The sequence below is a fragment of the Mytilus californianus genome, unplaced genomic scaffold (assembly GCF_021869535.1).
Source record: "Mytilus californianus isolate M0D057914Y unplaced genomic scaffold, xbMytCali1.0.p SCAF_6, whole genome shotgun sequence".
Lineage (NCBI taxonomy): Eukaryota > Metazoa > Mollusca > Bivalvia > Mytilida > Mytilidae > Mytilus > Mytilus californianus.
The window spans coordinates 69,144,057-69,159,214 of NW_026262712.1; the positions used below are offsets into that span (position 1 = coordinate 69,144,057).

At 31.7% G+C, this 15,158-nt stretch overlaps 1 protein-coding gene across 1 annotated transcript in view; it reads right to left on the bottom strand.

The window, feature by feature from the left end:
• Positions 1 to 15,158, bottom strand: part of LOC127706480 (transient receptor potential channel-like) — a 52,677-nt gene that overhangs the window by 6,670 nt on the left and 30,849 nt on the right. Inside the window, exons 10-12 of the mRNA XM_052211139.1 lie at positions 11,852 to 11,917; positions 6,108 to 6,242; positions 5,461 to 5,715 (exon numbers count right to left, since the gene is read on the bottom strand). Coding sequence (XP_052067099.1) covers positions 5,461 to 5,715; positions 6,108 to 6,242; positions 11,852 to 11,917 — 456 coding nt within the window. The remainder of the gene's footprint in view (positions 1 to 5,460; positions 5,716 to 6,107; positions 6,243 to 11,851; positions 11,918 to 15,158) is intronic.

A 15,158-nucleotide genomic window follows, 5' to 3' on the forward strand; every position in this document is an offset into this window, starting at 1 on the left:
TCAGAGCTTGAAAGAAGTAGGTCCGGTAAGAGCGCAAAGTTCAGATTCATATGATGAAAAATTTTGGACACTTTTAAAACACTTAAGTGTCTACTTCAGTTGATTCAATTAGTATAAAATGCCACTTTTCGGATGGTTTTTGTCCAAAATGAAAGTGGCCGCATCCGTGTTCATTCTCATTTACATTTAAATATTAAGAATGAACAAATGCAGCCACTTCCATTTCAGACGGAAACCGTCTAAAAATTAAATAAAATGCTCAAATTTTGAAGATTTCAGTAATTTATCATGACTTAATGATGCTAGTATCCGATACATGTGCATCGTATTGTCAAAAACAGCCCATATTTATGTAACTGAAGTATTCTACTTTCTTATAAATAAGCTAAAAGTTTACATTTAAACAATTTTGTAAAACTGCTATATTTTTGGGCCAAAAAGGGGTCTTACTGGGCCTACTCCTTTGTAAGAGGATATTAAATATAAATCGAATATCGATCTATAACATGTATAAATTAGCAAAAACAGCGAAAGATGTATTTCAAGTTCACATAACTGGATTTTGAGTCCATGTAGTTTATTTATCTAACCAACGTTCGTCTTTCCATACCTTAATTTGCCTATATTTAAAAAAAAAATCAAAATATATTTTAATTGTCTTTATTGATTTGTTGATAGCCGTGAGATTAGGTCCACAAAATGTTACTCCACTCCACTGTCATGCATGTTTTGATCGACCAATTGCAATTATCAGAAGTGTTGATTTGTACTATTGATTTACTTCTCATAAATTAAATCATTATTATTATTAAAAATATTGTTTTTGTACAACCCATGACGGAATGAATAAATTATTATAGTGATGTTTTTCTTTGAGCGGTCACGAATCACCATGTCGTGTTTAAATACAAGAAAACCCTTAGAATATGCATTGTCTAGTTTCTGAATTTTATATTTTTAAGTAACTATTTGCGCAAAGAATCTTAAATTATATTTCATTAAATTAGTCAGATTTGGGAAGTATATTCTTTTCAAATGGGTTTGTGCATATGTATTATTGTAATCACGATGCAGTTACTTTTCAAATTTAAAATTTTTTATATACTTTGAATTCAAAATAAATCGTGATAACTTACTGTGGATTCATTTATTTTCGTGGGTACCAATTTTCGTGGATTGCGGAAACCTTGCATTATCGTGGGTATGTGATTTCGTGGTTCTTCAAAAGTCTGGATACAACTTTATAGAAATTTGTATTTCGTCGAATATTTAAATTCGTGGTTCACCTGTACCCATGAACATTGGTATCCAACGAATGATAATGAATCCACAGTATATGTTTGTTTGGTAAAAGACAATGTTGACAGTGCTTTCTACATTTGTTTTCAATTAAAAGTATCGTGACCACGAGTATTCATTTATTCAACGACAACAAAAATGCTGTCGTTATAGTTATTTAACAAAACGTGTATCGATTAATTACAGAAAATAGGTGAATCTGAGCAAAATATTTGCAGAAATAAATTTCTATTTCAGAAAATTGTTCATAAGACGGATTGCACATTTACAGCAAAATCTATGGAACTAATATCTGCAACGTTTGAAGTAAGGATAAGTTTATTGGTGGGAACTGGAATCAAACTGACTGTCAGTAACGGAGAGTACTCTGAGATCTGTACTTCGGTATATTTGCTTCATTTTTAAAGATGTATAAACATAGACTACTTTTCCAAGCAATGAGGTTGATTTGTGTCTTCAAACAAGTTTAACCACGCCACATATTAAATGTGCCTGTCCTAAGTTAGTAGATTGTTGTTCAGAAGTTGTCGTTGGTTTTCGTACATTTTTTTTTAATAAATTAGGTAGTTTTTTTCAATTAAATAGTTTCACTTGTTTATGGAACTTTTGACAGCCGACAGTAAGGGGTAAGTTTATCTCATGGTTGAATACCGTACGCTGCCTGTAATTGCTTTCATCTACTTCATTAGAACTTTGGTGGATTTTTGTCTCATTGGTAATCAATTGGTCTTGATGATAAATATAATGTTGAAGACTTATGATGACCTTTTATTTATCGTTGACTTGTTTGTTTCATTGTGCGGCTGAGTCATTGGAGACATTGCGGTGATAAAGCCTGTTTGTGCTATTGCGGCGTGAAACAATCACCAAACACTCACTGAATTTAAATTCTAGCTAGGACATATGATCCTTCAAATGCAACATGTATTTCCAATGCTCTGTCCTTCTATAAAACACGTTTGCTTTAATTTTCTTGTAAAACAAAATTCGTTATTTGATCAAATATTTAAAATTGAATTTCTATCAAATTCATTGCTTCCATACATTAGATGCAATTAAAAGACAGCTATATTGTATGCAGTAAACTGAAATGTGACAATGTCGATAGAACTTTGTAACCGTGCTAAAAAAAGAAAAACACACGTAGAAAAAATGTAGTAGAAACTGATTCGGACTAAAAATTAAAAGCTGGAAAGATTTTTATAAATATAACTTCAAAGTTTAATTGACAAATAAAAAGGCATGGACACTATACAAACACGAAACTTGACAACGTTCTTCAATTCTGTGTATAGGTTGCACTTTGTAAATACAGCTGTTTCGCAAACCACGCCTCTTTTGGGGAGATATATGATATTCATAGATATGTTAATTTGTTAATGTACTGGTTCCCATCTATGATCTCTGTGTTTCATCTCATAGAGACATCACTTGGGAATGTAACCAGTATAGAAAAACATGGTAGCGCCTAAATTTTAATTCTTAGGAGGTCCAAATATGAAGGTAAGGGTAATATAGAATTTTAGTGTAAGTTTAAACTCTTAGAAGTTCAGGGTATATAAATGTTGAAAATATGCCGCACAGCCCTATATTTTGACCTTTGAATAAAATAGTAGTGCATATAAACTTTCCGTTCTGGGATATTATTTTTCACGAAACTTCATAGTAAAAGTGTCACAGTTTTAGCCGCAAAGGGAGTTCCTATGGGAAATTGCATTGTCTATATTTACAGAATTGCAATCTATATAGGGTTAAAAAATAGAATAAACAGAATTTCACAAAATCTGGTTTATCTCAGAGATTTTAAAGAATTAAACTCAAATATGAAGTTTTACAAATATTTCATGAAGATTGAGAAAATCCTGAGCCTTAACTATGATGACTCAGCATAAATTCACAGTTTACAGTATGCATGGTTTACTTAAAGCCCTGAATTAAAAAATAAATTCATAATATATGCCTATTTGTGATTTAAATTGTTTAGAAGTGCTTATATTTACTCTTTGCAGTCATTGCAACTCGTTGATCCTTCCTAAATAATTTTGTTAGGTTATTTTTGTCCTGTCGATAACCCAAAAGTAAGTCGTAACACCTAAATGTGTTTTTTTTGTGACCGCGGCATTAAAAGTACAAGCTAGAATAACAAAAAGACCTCAATAAAACTTACAATAGTGTGTTCTATCCTAATTATATACTAAATACTCCACATTGCTAGAAACAAGGAAAATATTTAGAAAATGTGAGGCCCCAGGGGGCAAAAAACAGAAAAAATGCCTACCCTGGGTCATAAAACAGATAATTTAACTTGTAAATGCTATGATTTTATTATTTTCAAGGTCTTTTGTAAACAAAACAATAACTGTGCTGGAAAGTTATGCAAAAATAAGATGTAAGCAGTCATTTCTATCAAACTTTTAGTGAATTTATGCACCAGACTGATATCTTCTTAAATACTATTTTGCAAATATGGCTTTGTTTAGACACTTCTAGTTCATACATTAACTAACTTATGTTAGTTATATGGTTAGAGATGATATATTGACAAATAGGCATACAGTAAGATGTTGACTGGAGACACAGGCAGGATTGGATACTTTGTATAATCTTGAATGTTGGAATGATTAACTACTAAACAATACATTTATAGTATTCTAAAATGCTTTCAATTTGTTATCAGAATAGTTTCAAACATGTTTTAGACATTTCATGTCAGAAAACATGCACATAGGGTAAGCTGGCAATGATTAAAGTCTTGTTTTCAAATTCTTTAAAAAACAACTGAAATAGGGGTAGGGGTATAAAATGTACTGTAAAAGGAAACTTAGAGTATATGCAGTGATTTCCTTAAGGCTATAATTCTGATAAATAAGTATTGTTGTGAGAAAAAATGTTTTTAGAAGGTTTTCTATTTGAATAAATGTTTGTATAGGTTGCACTTTGTAAATACAGCTGTTTCGCAAACCACGCCTCTTTTGGGGAGATATATAATATTCATAGATATGTTAATTTGTTAATGTACTGGTTCCCATCTATGATCTCTGTGTTTCATCTCATAGAGACATCACTTGGGAATGTAACCAGTATAGAAAAACATGGTAGCGCCTAATTTTAATTCTTAGGAGGTCCAAATATGAAGGTTAGGGTAGTATAGAATTTTAGTGTAAGTTTAAACTCTTAGAAGTTCAGGGTATATAAATGTTGAAAATATGCCGCACAGCCCTATATTTTGACCTTTGAATAAAATAGTAGTGCATATAAACTTTCCGTTCTGGGATATTATTTTTCACGAAACTTCATAGTAAAAGTGTCACAGTTTTAGCCGCAAAGGGAGTTCCTATGGGAAATTGCATTGTCTATATTTACAGAATTGCAACCTTTAGTGTTTGTTAAAGGGTTACACCGATACCTTCATTAGGAAACCATGCAATTTAATAAGCATCGACAAATTCAACAATGACAATATTGAACATTGCATGTCGATTATACGTTATGAATTCGAATAGGCTATGAAAAAAACCGTGCACAGAGGACTTAGCTAGATATATTCATATACATATATATATATAAAAAAAAGAAGATGAGGTAAAATTGCCAATGAGACAACTCTCCACCACTTAAGAGTAAGCGTTTTTAAGATACCGCACGACCTTTAACAATAACCAAAACTCATATCGCATAGCAAACATTTCAAGGTCTCAAAATAACCGATGTAGAAAGATTTCAAAAGAGAAAAAAACAAAAAGCCTCATTTATTTACAAATAATTAACAAAAAAACCAAATGAATATGATATATAGCAGCAAACTACAACCACGAATTTAGAATCCTTACTTTGGACAGGCAAATAAAGAATGTGAAGGGGTTGAACATGTACGTACGTGTGCACAGAACCCTATCGTAGTAATTAAACATTGGTACCTTAGAACAAAACAAAAACAATATGTAAACAAATGAGCGAAGAACAAACTATAAAATCAGTAGTGGATGTGTAACTTTTGTTTCAATAATTTTCCTAACAATATGAATATCAGAAACAATATATCGTTTCATATGACTTCAAATAGGATCGAACAATGTAAACTAATGACAAATCGATATTCGATGGTCTCCAATAGATTTCTTATATAGTTAGATAACACAAAAATATTGTTAGCAAACTCACCATTTCTTTCACCATAATTATTATTATACCAAAAGTTTTAGACAGCAAAAGCAAGTTAAGCAACCGAAGGAACATGATAATCAAAGCAATACTGTAGATTCGTCTAGTATGTACAATTGAAATTGAGTCAAAATTATGCACGCAAAATCCCACTATATACAAGATTGAGCACAACACATCCAAACAGTTCCAAAGGTTCCATAGATGGAGAATAATTCTCTGATGCGACCAGATGCAATCTTTTTCCGGTCGAAACTGTAAAAGAATGTAACATGGTATATATCATAATATATGTCTTCCCAACAATTCTTTATGATGTTGAAGAGCTTTAAAACTATAAGTGAACATAATTAATCACAGAATAAGTCACGAAATAAAAATGTTGTACAACTTTTACTAGTTTGAATACTGTTGCAATTGTTTGTTTAAAAACAAACACCCGTTTAAACACGAAACTCAATTTTGTCTTTTTTTTTTCGATTGTCTGATAAATGAATAAAATCAGTCAGAGCAACACATTTTAAAGTATATGCACGCCGCATAACTATGTAGATTTATATACACGATTAACAAAAATGATTAAAATAAAAGATGCTAATGATCTGCCTTAACAGACCGTTTAAACGAAAGAATATGTGTAGTCTTACCATGCTCCAAATTTCCTCTAGAAAATCTCCCGACATGTAAATGAAAACCAAGCCTTCTAGTAGAGATATTGAACCATTATCAAGGTTTCCAATGAGAAAATAGCTGAACATGATTAAAGCAGTTATAAAAAATACCTACAAATTTAAAAAAAAATGGTTTAAAATTCAATGAATCCCTTTACATTGCATTGTGCAAGTGTAGTGATTTTTTTAATAGACACAACTTGTTTAGTTGTACTACGTGTTCGTCAAGATAGTTTTTCAAAAATAATTTGATACATATTTCTTACAAAAATTGTATTGTCTTGCGCCTATAAACAGTGTTTTGAAAAAAAATGCTTCAAAGACGATGGATTATAAATCATATATCTAGAAACAATTGAACACTCTAAAGTATATTGTACTTTGCGCAGGTAAATTCGTTTATATTGATACACATTTGAACACAGAGTATTTGAAGAACACGCACGATAAAACATAAACATAGTTTTATATATATATATATATTTCTATCCATCGGATCACCAGTGACAGCCCAACAATGTTAGATCTCTATTATTGAAGAGCCTTGGTGGTCAAGTGGTCTAGCGTCGGGCACAGTGCAAGGCAATTTAGTACCACGATATATCAGTAGCACGAATTCGAATCCCGGCCAGGGAAAAAAAATACGGATCTAACATTGTTTGGATGTTATTTAGACGAATTATAATTATATACAATTAGGACAAATAAACAAATTTGCATATGGTTCAAGCAAGGCATTTGAGAATTGCTAGTCGTTTATTTGATGGTAAATATGTGAAAAAGAAACCTTGTAAATTATTTTGAAACTATCATTAAATTAGAATAAATATAATATTCGTTTGTATAATCATTATATCATTGTGTATAAGCTACCATGAAATATAACTCTCAGTGAATCAATGATGCGTTTACACTAAGCATGAATGTGATTTTTACTGCAAGCATGCAAGAGAAAATATTAATTCACAATTTATTTCTTATTTTACGAAATCACATAATTACCAGGTATTAATAGTTTTTTAACAAGCTGGATTCATTTATAGGCAACAGACATTTATAGAGAATTATCACATTTCCAATGAAATCAACAGTAAATATTACTTAGATATAAGAAGATGTGGTATGAGTGCCAATGAGACAACTCTCCATCCAAGTCACAATTTATAAAAGTAAACCATTATAGGTCAAAGTACGATCCTCAACACGGAGCCTTGGCTCACACTGAACAGCAGGCTATAAATTAATAGGTAAGTCGGGAAGTCTGGTTACCTATCACCGATAGATTTTAATTTACTTAAGTCACGTTTAAAATATATCATGCATGCTCCAGATTAGAACACATTAATAAAATAAAAACATTAAGTAGGTCATGCAATAGGCTTTTGACCAGGATTATTGGTATAAACGTTGAATGACACTGAACAGTCGAGTTATATTTGATAACTCCAAAAAATTACTAGCAACACTACGGATGCGAAACACACATTTTTTTTTATATTTTTTCCTTAATAAAGCAAACCTTTGTGAATTAACGCAAACCTTTGCAGTATAACGGAAACCTTTGCGAATTAACGCATATCGTTGCGTTATAACGCAATTCTTATCGCAATAACGCAAACCGTTGCGTTATAACGCGAACATTTTCGAATTAACGCATATATTTTTAGATTGATTATTATTTTATTTTTGTATATGTTATGATAAAAAAAACCATTTGATTTACATTTTACATTAATGATAAATCTTGAAAGATGTGTTTTTGTTTAATTGGCGGCATGTCCGTCATTCATTTAAATGCGGTGGTTATTTAGTAACAAGAAGGACCATAAGAACAAGACCAAATCATGTCATGCAATATAATAGGAATAAATGAAATACCCAAAGTGCAATAATACATAAATTAAGAATGGTTTTTGCATCAGAAAATTTGACAAAAACAAGATATGGTATACATGATATAGCTATAAATAATTTCAATTGAAAAACCAAGGAGGTTATATGAGAAGGAGAGTGAACACTCTGCTTGATATAAAATTAGTATCCCCAGGATAGGAATTCGATCAGGGGAAAATGATACAAATATAAAGAAATCGACATGTTTCTCACCAACTTGATGTAGTTCTCAGATGTACCAGGCTGTTACCGCGAACAGTTTGTGTGATTAGGAAAATTGCTGATGTCACGTGATTGTAATAGGTGACTGGGTCATTGAAATACAGGTGTAATTATTGTTACAAATTAGTTTGAATGTGTCGATATTGTGTAATAACATTTGACGCTAAATTCGATAATATATAGTCTAACTACTGCGAAAAACGCTTGAGAAATGACAAAGTTGTGAGGGTTTAGAGAAGTTTAAGAATGCAATTTCTATTGAACCCTACTTTGCTTTAAACATGTTAAACAAAGATTTTCGCTTCACCTTTATAAAACTATCCATGAATATTTTTAGGTAATATCACAAAAACAGAGAAATATGCGAGTTAATTTCGTTACGGTGACGGAGCAACTACTTATAATTGAAATGAAGAAAAATTTATTGATAGCCAGCGCAAAGTTTGTTTCTCGTGGCGTTAGCCTGTAAATTTAGGCGTAGGCGCTTATATATTCACTTTCTATGTTGGCTACTGGGAATGGTAAATGGTAGGTTATATCCACGAAAGGAATATGTGAGTAAGTGGCCGTTCCGGTAGCGGTCTTTTGTTTTATTGAAACAGCTAGATAAATCTATCCTAGAACCACCAAAAAAGTTACAGTCTTTCTCCAGGTGGAATGTTGTAGCCATCTGGACATGACAGATAGTTTTTCTTTAAATCGTCATTTTTTTTGCAAAATTAAATTTTTTTGCTAACTTAGCCGATCTTTTTTTCAATATGTTTATGTTAATTGAGTTCCATTTAAAATTAACGGGCTCTGACTGAAAGCAAAGGAACAAACAAATTACATGTATCGAATAAGAGAAATAAAGATCTTTGATAGCCAAATCAATACTTGTTACACAGTGAGTTTAATTAAGATTTTGTTTCAAACCGAAGTCAATTGGCTTGATGAAACGGTACCATTTTTCTTCGTAATTCATACTCTTTTCAGGCCATGCACGGTTGCAATATTTATTAATAAAATATATACAGAAACACGTCAATATGAAATACTACAACAGGAACGCGTGTCTTTTCTTTTATTTACAGAAATCTTTCCTGCATATTTTTATAAATATTTTGTTTTAATTTAATTCCACAAATAGATACGCCATTTACGAAGCATTTCAGATCGGTTGAGTTGTTTGTCTTGCAGATCCAGGATATTTCTAGATCAATTCTTTTTCGAGCTCAAACACTAAGGCATCGCTTATAAATAAATCGTCGACCATTATCAAACTATTACTGAAAAACGTCAACAGCAAACTTCCGATATATATTTTTCGATATTCTGGAAGCCTGACCAAACCTTCACTTGTAAGTTAGGCTATATAGTTATATACTGTCGAGAATTGAGCCTCGATCTCAGGATTATTTTGTAAAATCTCAGAAGGTTTATAACACTTCGGGTGTTTTCGTTCTTACTCGGGTGTGTAATTAGAACAGAGTGTCCCGCTGCGATCGAATCGTTCTCAACTAATTAACACCCACTAACAGAAAAAGGAAGTAACATTTTATGTGAAATTATCGTCTTTCGTCCTCTATCCTTCTCATATTATCTCCTTGGAAAGACCACGATTTTGACATTTTGATTAACGGAAAGTGGTAAAGTACATAAGAGCAAAGCAATAATGTCATACAAATGTGGAAACGTAAACAAAAGTGGTCAACATATTTATAAAAGTCACTATGAAAAAGCCCTTGGTATTTTTGTTGATTCCACTATGTCTTGGTATGACCAAATAAATCATATTATCAAAAAAGTCAATTTCTCATTAGCGTTATTAAAAAGAACAATTTAAGAAATACTTGAATCAAAAAGCACTGTATCTATTTTACGATGCTTATATTAACCCCCATTCGGATTACTGTTGTTTAGTGTGGAGAAACTGTAACAAGTTTTTTTTTTAAATTGACAGCTTACTTAAATTGCGAAAAAGGGATGCGACAATCATTTTAAACGAACACGATATTTACAAACATTTGGGTAAAACTTTCCACAAATGCATAGATTCCCATCGCCAACATACATACTTAAACCTCAAGACTTCCCATCTATTTTGATAGCTTCTAATGAGTCTTGCCGAATTTTATGTATTTTAGGAAGAAGGTACATGTATCCATGTTTAGGATTCTTGCAGTCACTTAAGAAGTTATAAGTGTGCTCATCAATTTCTTTGTTTGCAAATAGTTTATTTACAATCTTCGAAATAGATCTAGTGATAATCTCTGTGTTTGTGTGATTTATTTTCTTGTAATGATCACTGTTTAAGTGATTAGTTCCTGCATTAATATAATCTAATGTGTTTACGACCACAGTTGTGTTGTTTTTATCTGCCTTAGATATATAGATGCTGTCATCTTTTATAAGATAATTGAAAGCTTTACGCTCTGCTAGTGTTAGGTTGTGTTTGAACTGTTTTACCTTTAATCTAGAAATTTCAAGTTTTGTATCAGTTATGTAACATTCAAGGGCATTGTTTCCGTTAGGTGGAATATGCCCTGTTTGTAAGTATAAAGGATGGATTTCTTTAATTGTGTTCGTAGAGTAGTGAAATCTACATCTCAATTTTCTAGCTAGTTCAAGAAAATCCATCATGATTTGTTTACGTATGTAAGTACCTGAAACTTTAGGAGTAGGAATAAACTTCATCCCTTTTCCCAAGAGGAGGTATTCCTCATTTGTCAGTAGTCTACTTGACAAGTTCAACACAAGCTTTTTGCAAGATTCTTCTCGAATCTTTCTTGATTTATACTTGTTATTTAGTTTACGGGTTTTAAGTTTTTCCCGTTTTCTTTTGTTCCTATATCTACAGGAACTCTTAAATCTTCTGCAAACCATCCTAACAGTAAGAGTAAATTGGTAAGACTCATACAGTTATATTTTTGACAGTGTCTAATTTATACAATGTAAACTATACATGTAGGTGTATTTGTTTGTTATATTTATATGTATACATATATAATTGTTTAATATATGTGTGTAACAGTCGATAGATTATGTTTTATTCAAAAGACATGTAATTGATATTGTATGTAGAGAGCCTTATTAAAAATTGGTTTAATCCAAATGATTTACTAACTTTAATTAAAGATATTATTAGTATTATTATAAGTATTACTATATACATGTACTATACTCCTCATTATTATCCCTTGATATGTACTAAACACTGAAAGCATATTACTTTGCAATGAGTACAAATGGTAATGAATTATAACATAAGCAGCCTCCTCCATTTGTAACAGCTACATCCCTTGCAACTAATATAAGACATATGATTTCACAAACGTTTGCGATATATCGCAAAAGTTTGCGCTAATTCACAAAGGTTTGCGTTATCATGGTTATTTCGCAAAGGATTGCGTTATAACGAAAACCTAGGAAAAAATAAAACAAAATATGGCGTGGCGCTAATACCCTTCCGTACAACACTCAAAATACTGCTTTAAAATGTTTTTGCAAAGTTTCTTAACGTGAAAACAGCATTTCTCTGTCTCTCTCTCGTCTTACTTGTAAAAGGTTATTTACAATAAGTTGAACGAAAGTTTTGATGTATCTTATTTAAATTGTTAACTCACAACGTGAACAGCTATCTTTGTTACAGGTGCTGTGCAAATATCATGCTTTGAAGTCCTCCAGTTGTCCTGAAAAGTGCATTATTATCAGGATAAACCTATATCTACATCTACATCATTGAAATGCGAAGGGTCTTAGACCCATCACGCAGGTACTAATTAAGTCAAGCAAAACGGTGCTCATTGAAAACATATTTACATGTGAAAATAAAATTTAGTGTTTGTTGCGTGACTGTTAAATAAGATGTGAGGTTGTTTTTGAATGCTTCTGCAACTTCTATATTAAACAGTCTTATTGGTAAGGTATTCCAGTATTTGATGGTACGTGGAAAGAAGCTGTATTTGTAAGTGTTGATTGATGTTTGAAGGTTTCTAAATTTATTTTGGTGATATTGTCGTGTTGGCCTGATTTGTTGTGCTACATACTCTTGAATATTTATGGCTATTTCATGATGTAAATCTTTGTGGAACAGGCAAAACCTTTTTATTTTCCTTCTGGTCTCTAATGATGGTGATTTTAGCTTATACTGTATGCTAGTAACTGACCCAGGTTCTCTGCTGTATAGGTGTTTTATGAAACGTGCTAATCTTGTTTGCACCATTACTATCTGTTTTATGTGCTTTTCCTGGTATGGATCTCAGACACTGCTTGTATATATAACGTTTGGTCTAACATTGGCTTGATATGCTCTTTTCTTAATTTCGTCTGAGAATTTGCTGATGTTTCTCATCAGAAAGCCTAATGATCTATTTGCTTTTGACGTGATGTTGTTGATGTGTATATCCCATTTCAGGTTGTTGGTGAACTGAACTCCTCCAAAATATCTAAAATTTGGACATGCATGTTATAGTTGTGTCTTATAGAATTTGTCTTGTTGGTTATTCTTAGAACATAACATTTTGATGTTTTAAATTTCATCTGCCATTTAGATGCCAATTTATCCAGATATTTTTGTAATTGGTTGCAGCCATCATTGCAATATATTGCCATATGGAACGCCAACACTGTCTTGCTATGCCCATTTTCATTATATGATGTTGATTTACCTTTATATGATGTGCACTTGTCATCATATGATGTGCAAACACCTTTATATGATGTGCAAATATCCTTATTTGATGTGCAAATATCCTTATATGATGTGCAAACATCCTTATATGATGTGCAAACATCATTATATGATGTGCAAACATCCTTATATGATGTGCAAACATACTTATATGATGTGCAAACATACTTATATGATGTGCAAATATACTTATATGATGTGCATATATACTTATATGATGTGCAAATATACTTATATGATGTGCAAATGTACTTATATGATGTGCAAACATTCTTATATGATGTGCAAACATTCTTATATAATGTGCAAATGTACTTATATTATGTGCAAAGATCATTATATGATGTTCAAATATACTTATATGATGTGTACATATCATTATATGATGTGCAGTTTCCCTTATACTATGTTCAAACATCTTTATATGATGTGGTTGTGTCATTATATTATGTGCTTGTAATCTTATATGAAGTGGTTTGTTTTATTGTATTATATGATGTCGAAACGTCATTATATGATGTGCTTTCATCGTCGTTATGGTCAATGAACATGATTACGATTAGAATGATTATTGTCTACTTCATAACTGATTCCGATCTGCTTTTGCGGAGTAACTATCAATCAGGCTGAAATCTGTAGCTATCGTTTGGAAAATGGTTGCGATTCATAAATAGATAAACCTTGGTATGTTAGTACCTCACATCTGATATTGTTGGAAATTTGTCAAAATAAAAAAATTGCAAAGTTTTATTTTAATCGACGGGTCTACAATAATGAACATACAGAGACTATAATAATGAACATACGGTTAAAGTTATTAAATTTAAAAAATAATTCTTTTATGTCATGCTCTATGCTCATTTTAACAAGGGAAGGCATTACAATTGTCAATTTCTGTATTCTGTAAATTCAGATATTATTGCGTGCATTTATTATTGCGATTTTGTCATTTTAGACTTAAATGCGATTTTATTTTTTACGATTTTGAGAAAAATTCTGTTTAATTCAAATAAATATTTCAAAATGCTAGTTTAATTACCGGTATTGCGTTTACAACTCTGTCGCATTTTTTGCAATAATAAAAACCTCTGAATTTACAGTACCTAACGTTAGCATTTTTTCTATAAGAAGTAAATACACGAATTTCTAGTATGTTCATTTATGTAAATTTTGCCTTGCTGATCATTTTAGCTGTTCGAGTTTCTCTTTAAATATTCTCAAGATAGACACAAAAGAATGGGCAAAATCGGACTTTGATAGGGTAATGGCTCATATAATGGACAGTCATTTGTAACCCAAAAAAAGGGGGGATAGGAAGAAATAAAGGGGGCCTTTAATTCTATCATTTTTGGAATGGAAAGATTGCTTTCAATTTTATATATCTGAAGCTAATATTGAATGAAGGTGTGGTAAATATTAATGAGACCATAACCGGCAAATCCAAATTAAGTTCCCTGAAGTCGCAAACAACTTTCACAAAAAAGTTATAGATCCACTACTGAAGCAATATTGCAAACTTTTAAACAAGTTTTGCGGTCGTATATTGGTATCACGTCGTCGTCGTCAGCGTTGTCCGAAGACATTTGGTTTCCGGACAATAACTTAAGTATAAGAAAATAGAAATCTATGAAATTTAAACACAAGGTTGCAAACCACAAAAGAAAGGTTGGGATTGATTTTTGGGGTTATGGTCCCAACAGTTTATGAATTAGGGGCCAAAAAGGGGCCCACATAGGCATTTTTGTAGTTTCCAGACAATAACTTGTGTGTAAGTGCAAAGATCTTTTTGTAATTGTACCACAAGGTTCCATATGCCAAAGGGAAGGCTGGGAGTGAGTTTGGGGGTAATTGCCCTAAACGTTCATAAATTAGGGTCCAAAAATAAGCATTTTTCTAGTTTCCAGACAATAACTTTGATTTAAGTGTATGGATCTCTCCGAAATTGTAATTGAAGATACCATACCACAAAGGGAAAGCTGGGATTGAGTTTGGGGGGTAATTACTAAAAGGGTGGGTAAACAAAATTTGGGGGGGGATTTTCTTTTTTATAATTTTGGGGTTTTTGGGGGTTTTTTTCTTAAAATTTTTCCATTGATTATTTCTGATAAATATATAAAAGAAAAAAATACTGATATGGCAGGAGATACACACCAAAATGATGTGTAAATTATTATATGAAGTATTTTGCAATAGCAGGACATCTTCAATTGCATATTATTGCTATATAGCACAGTATTGTG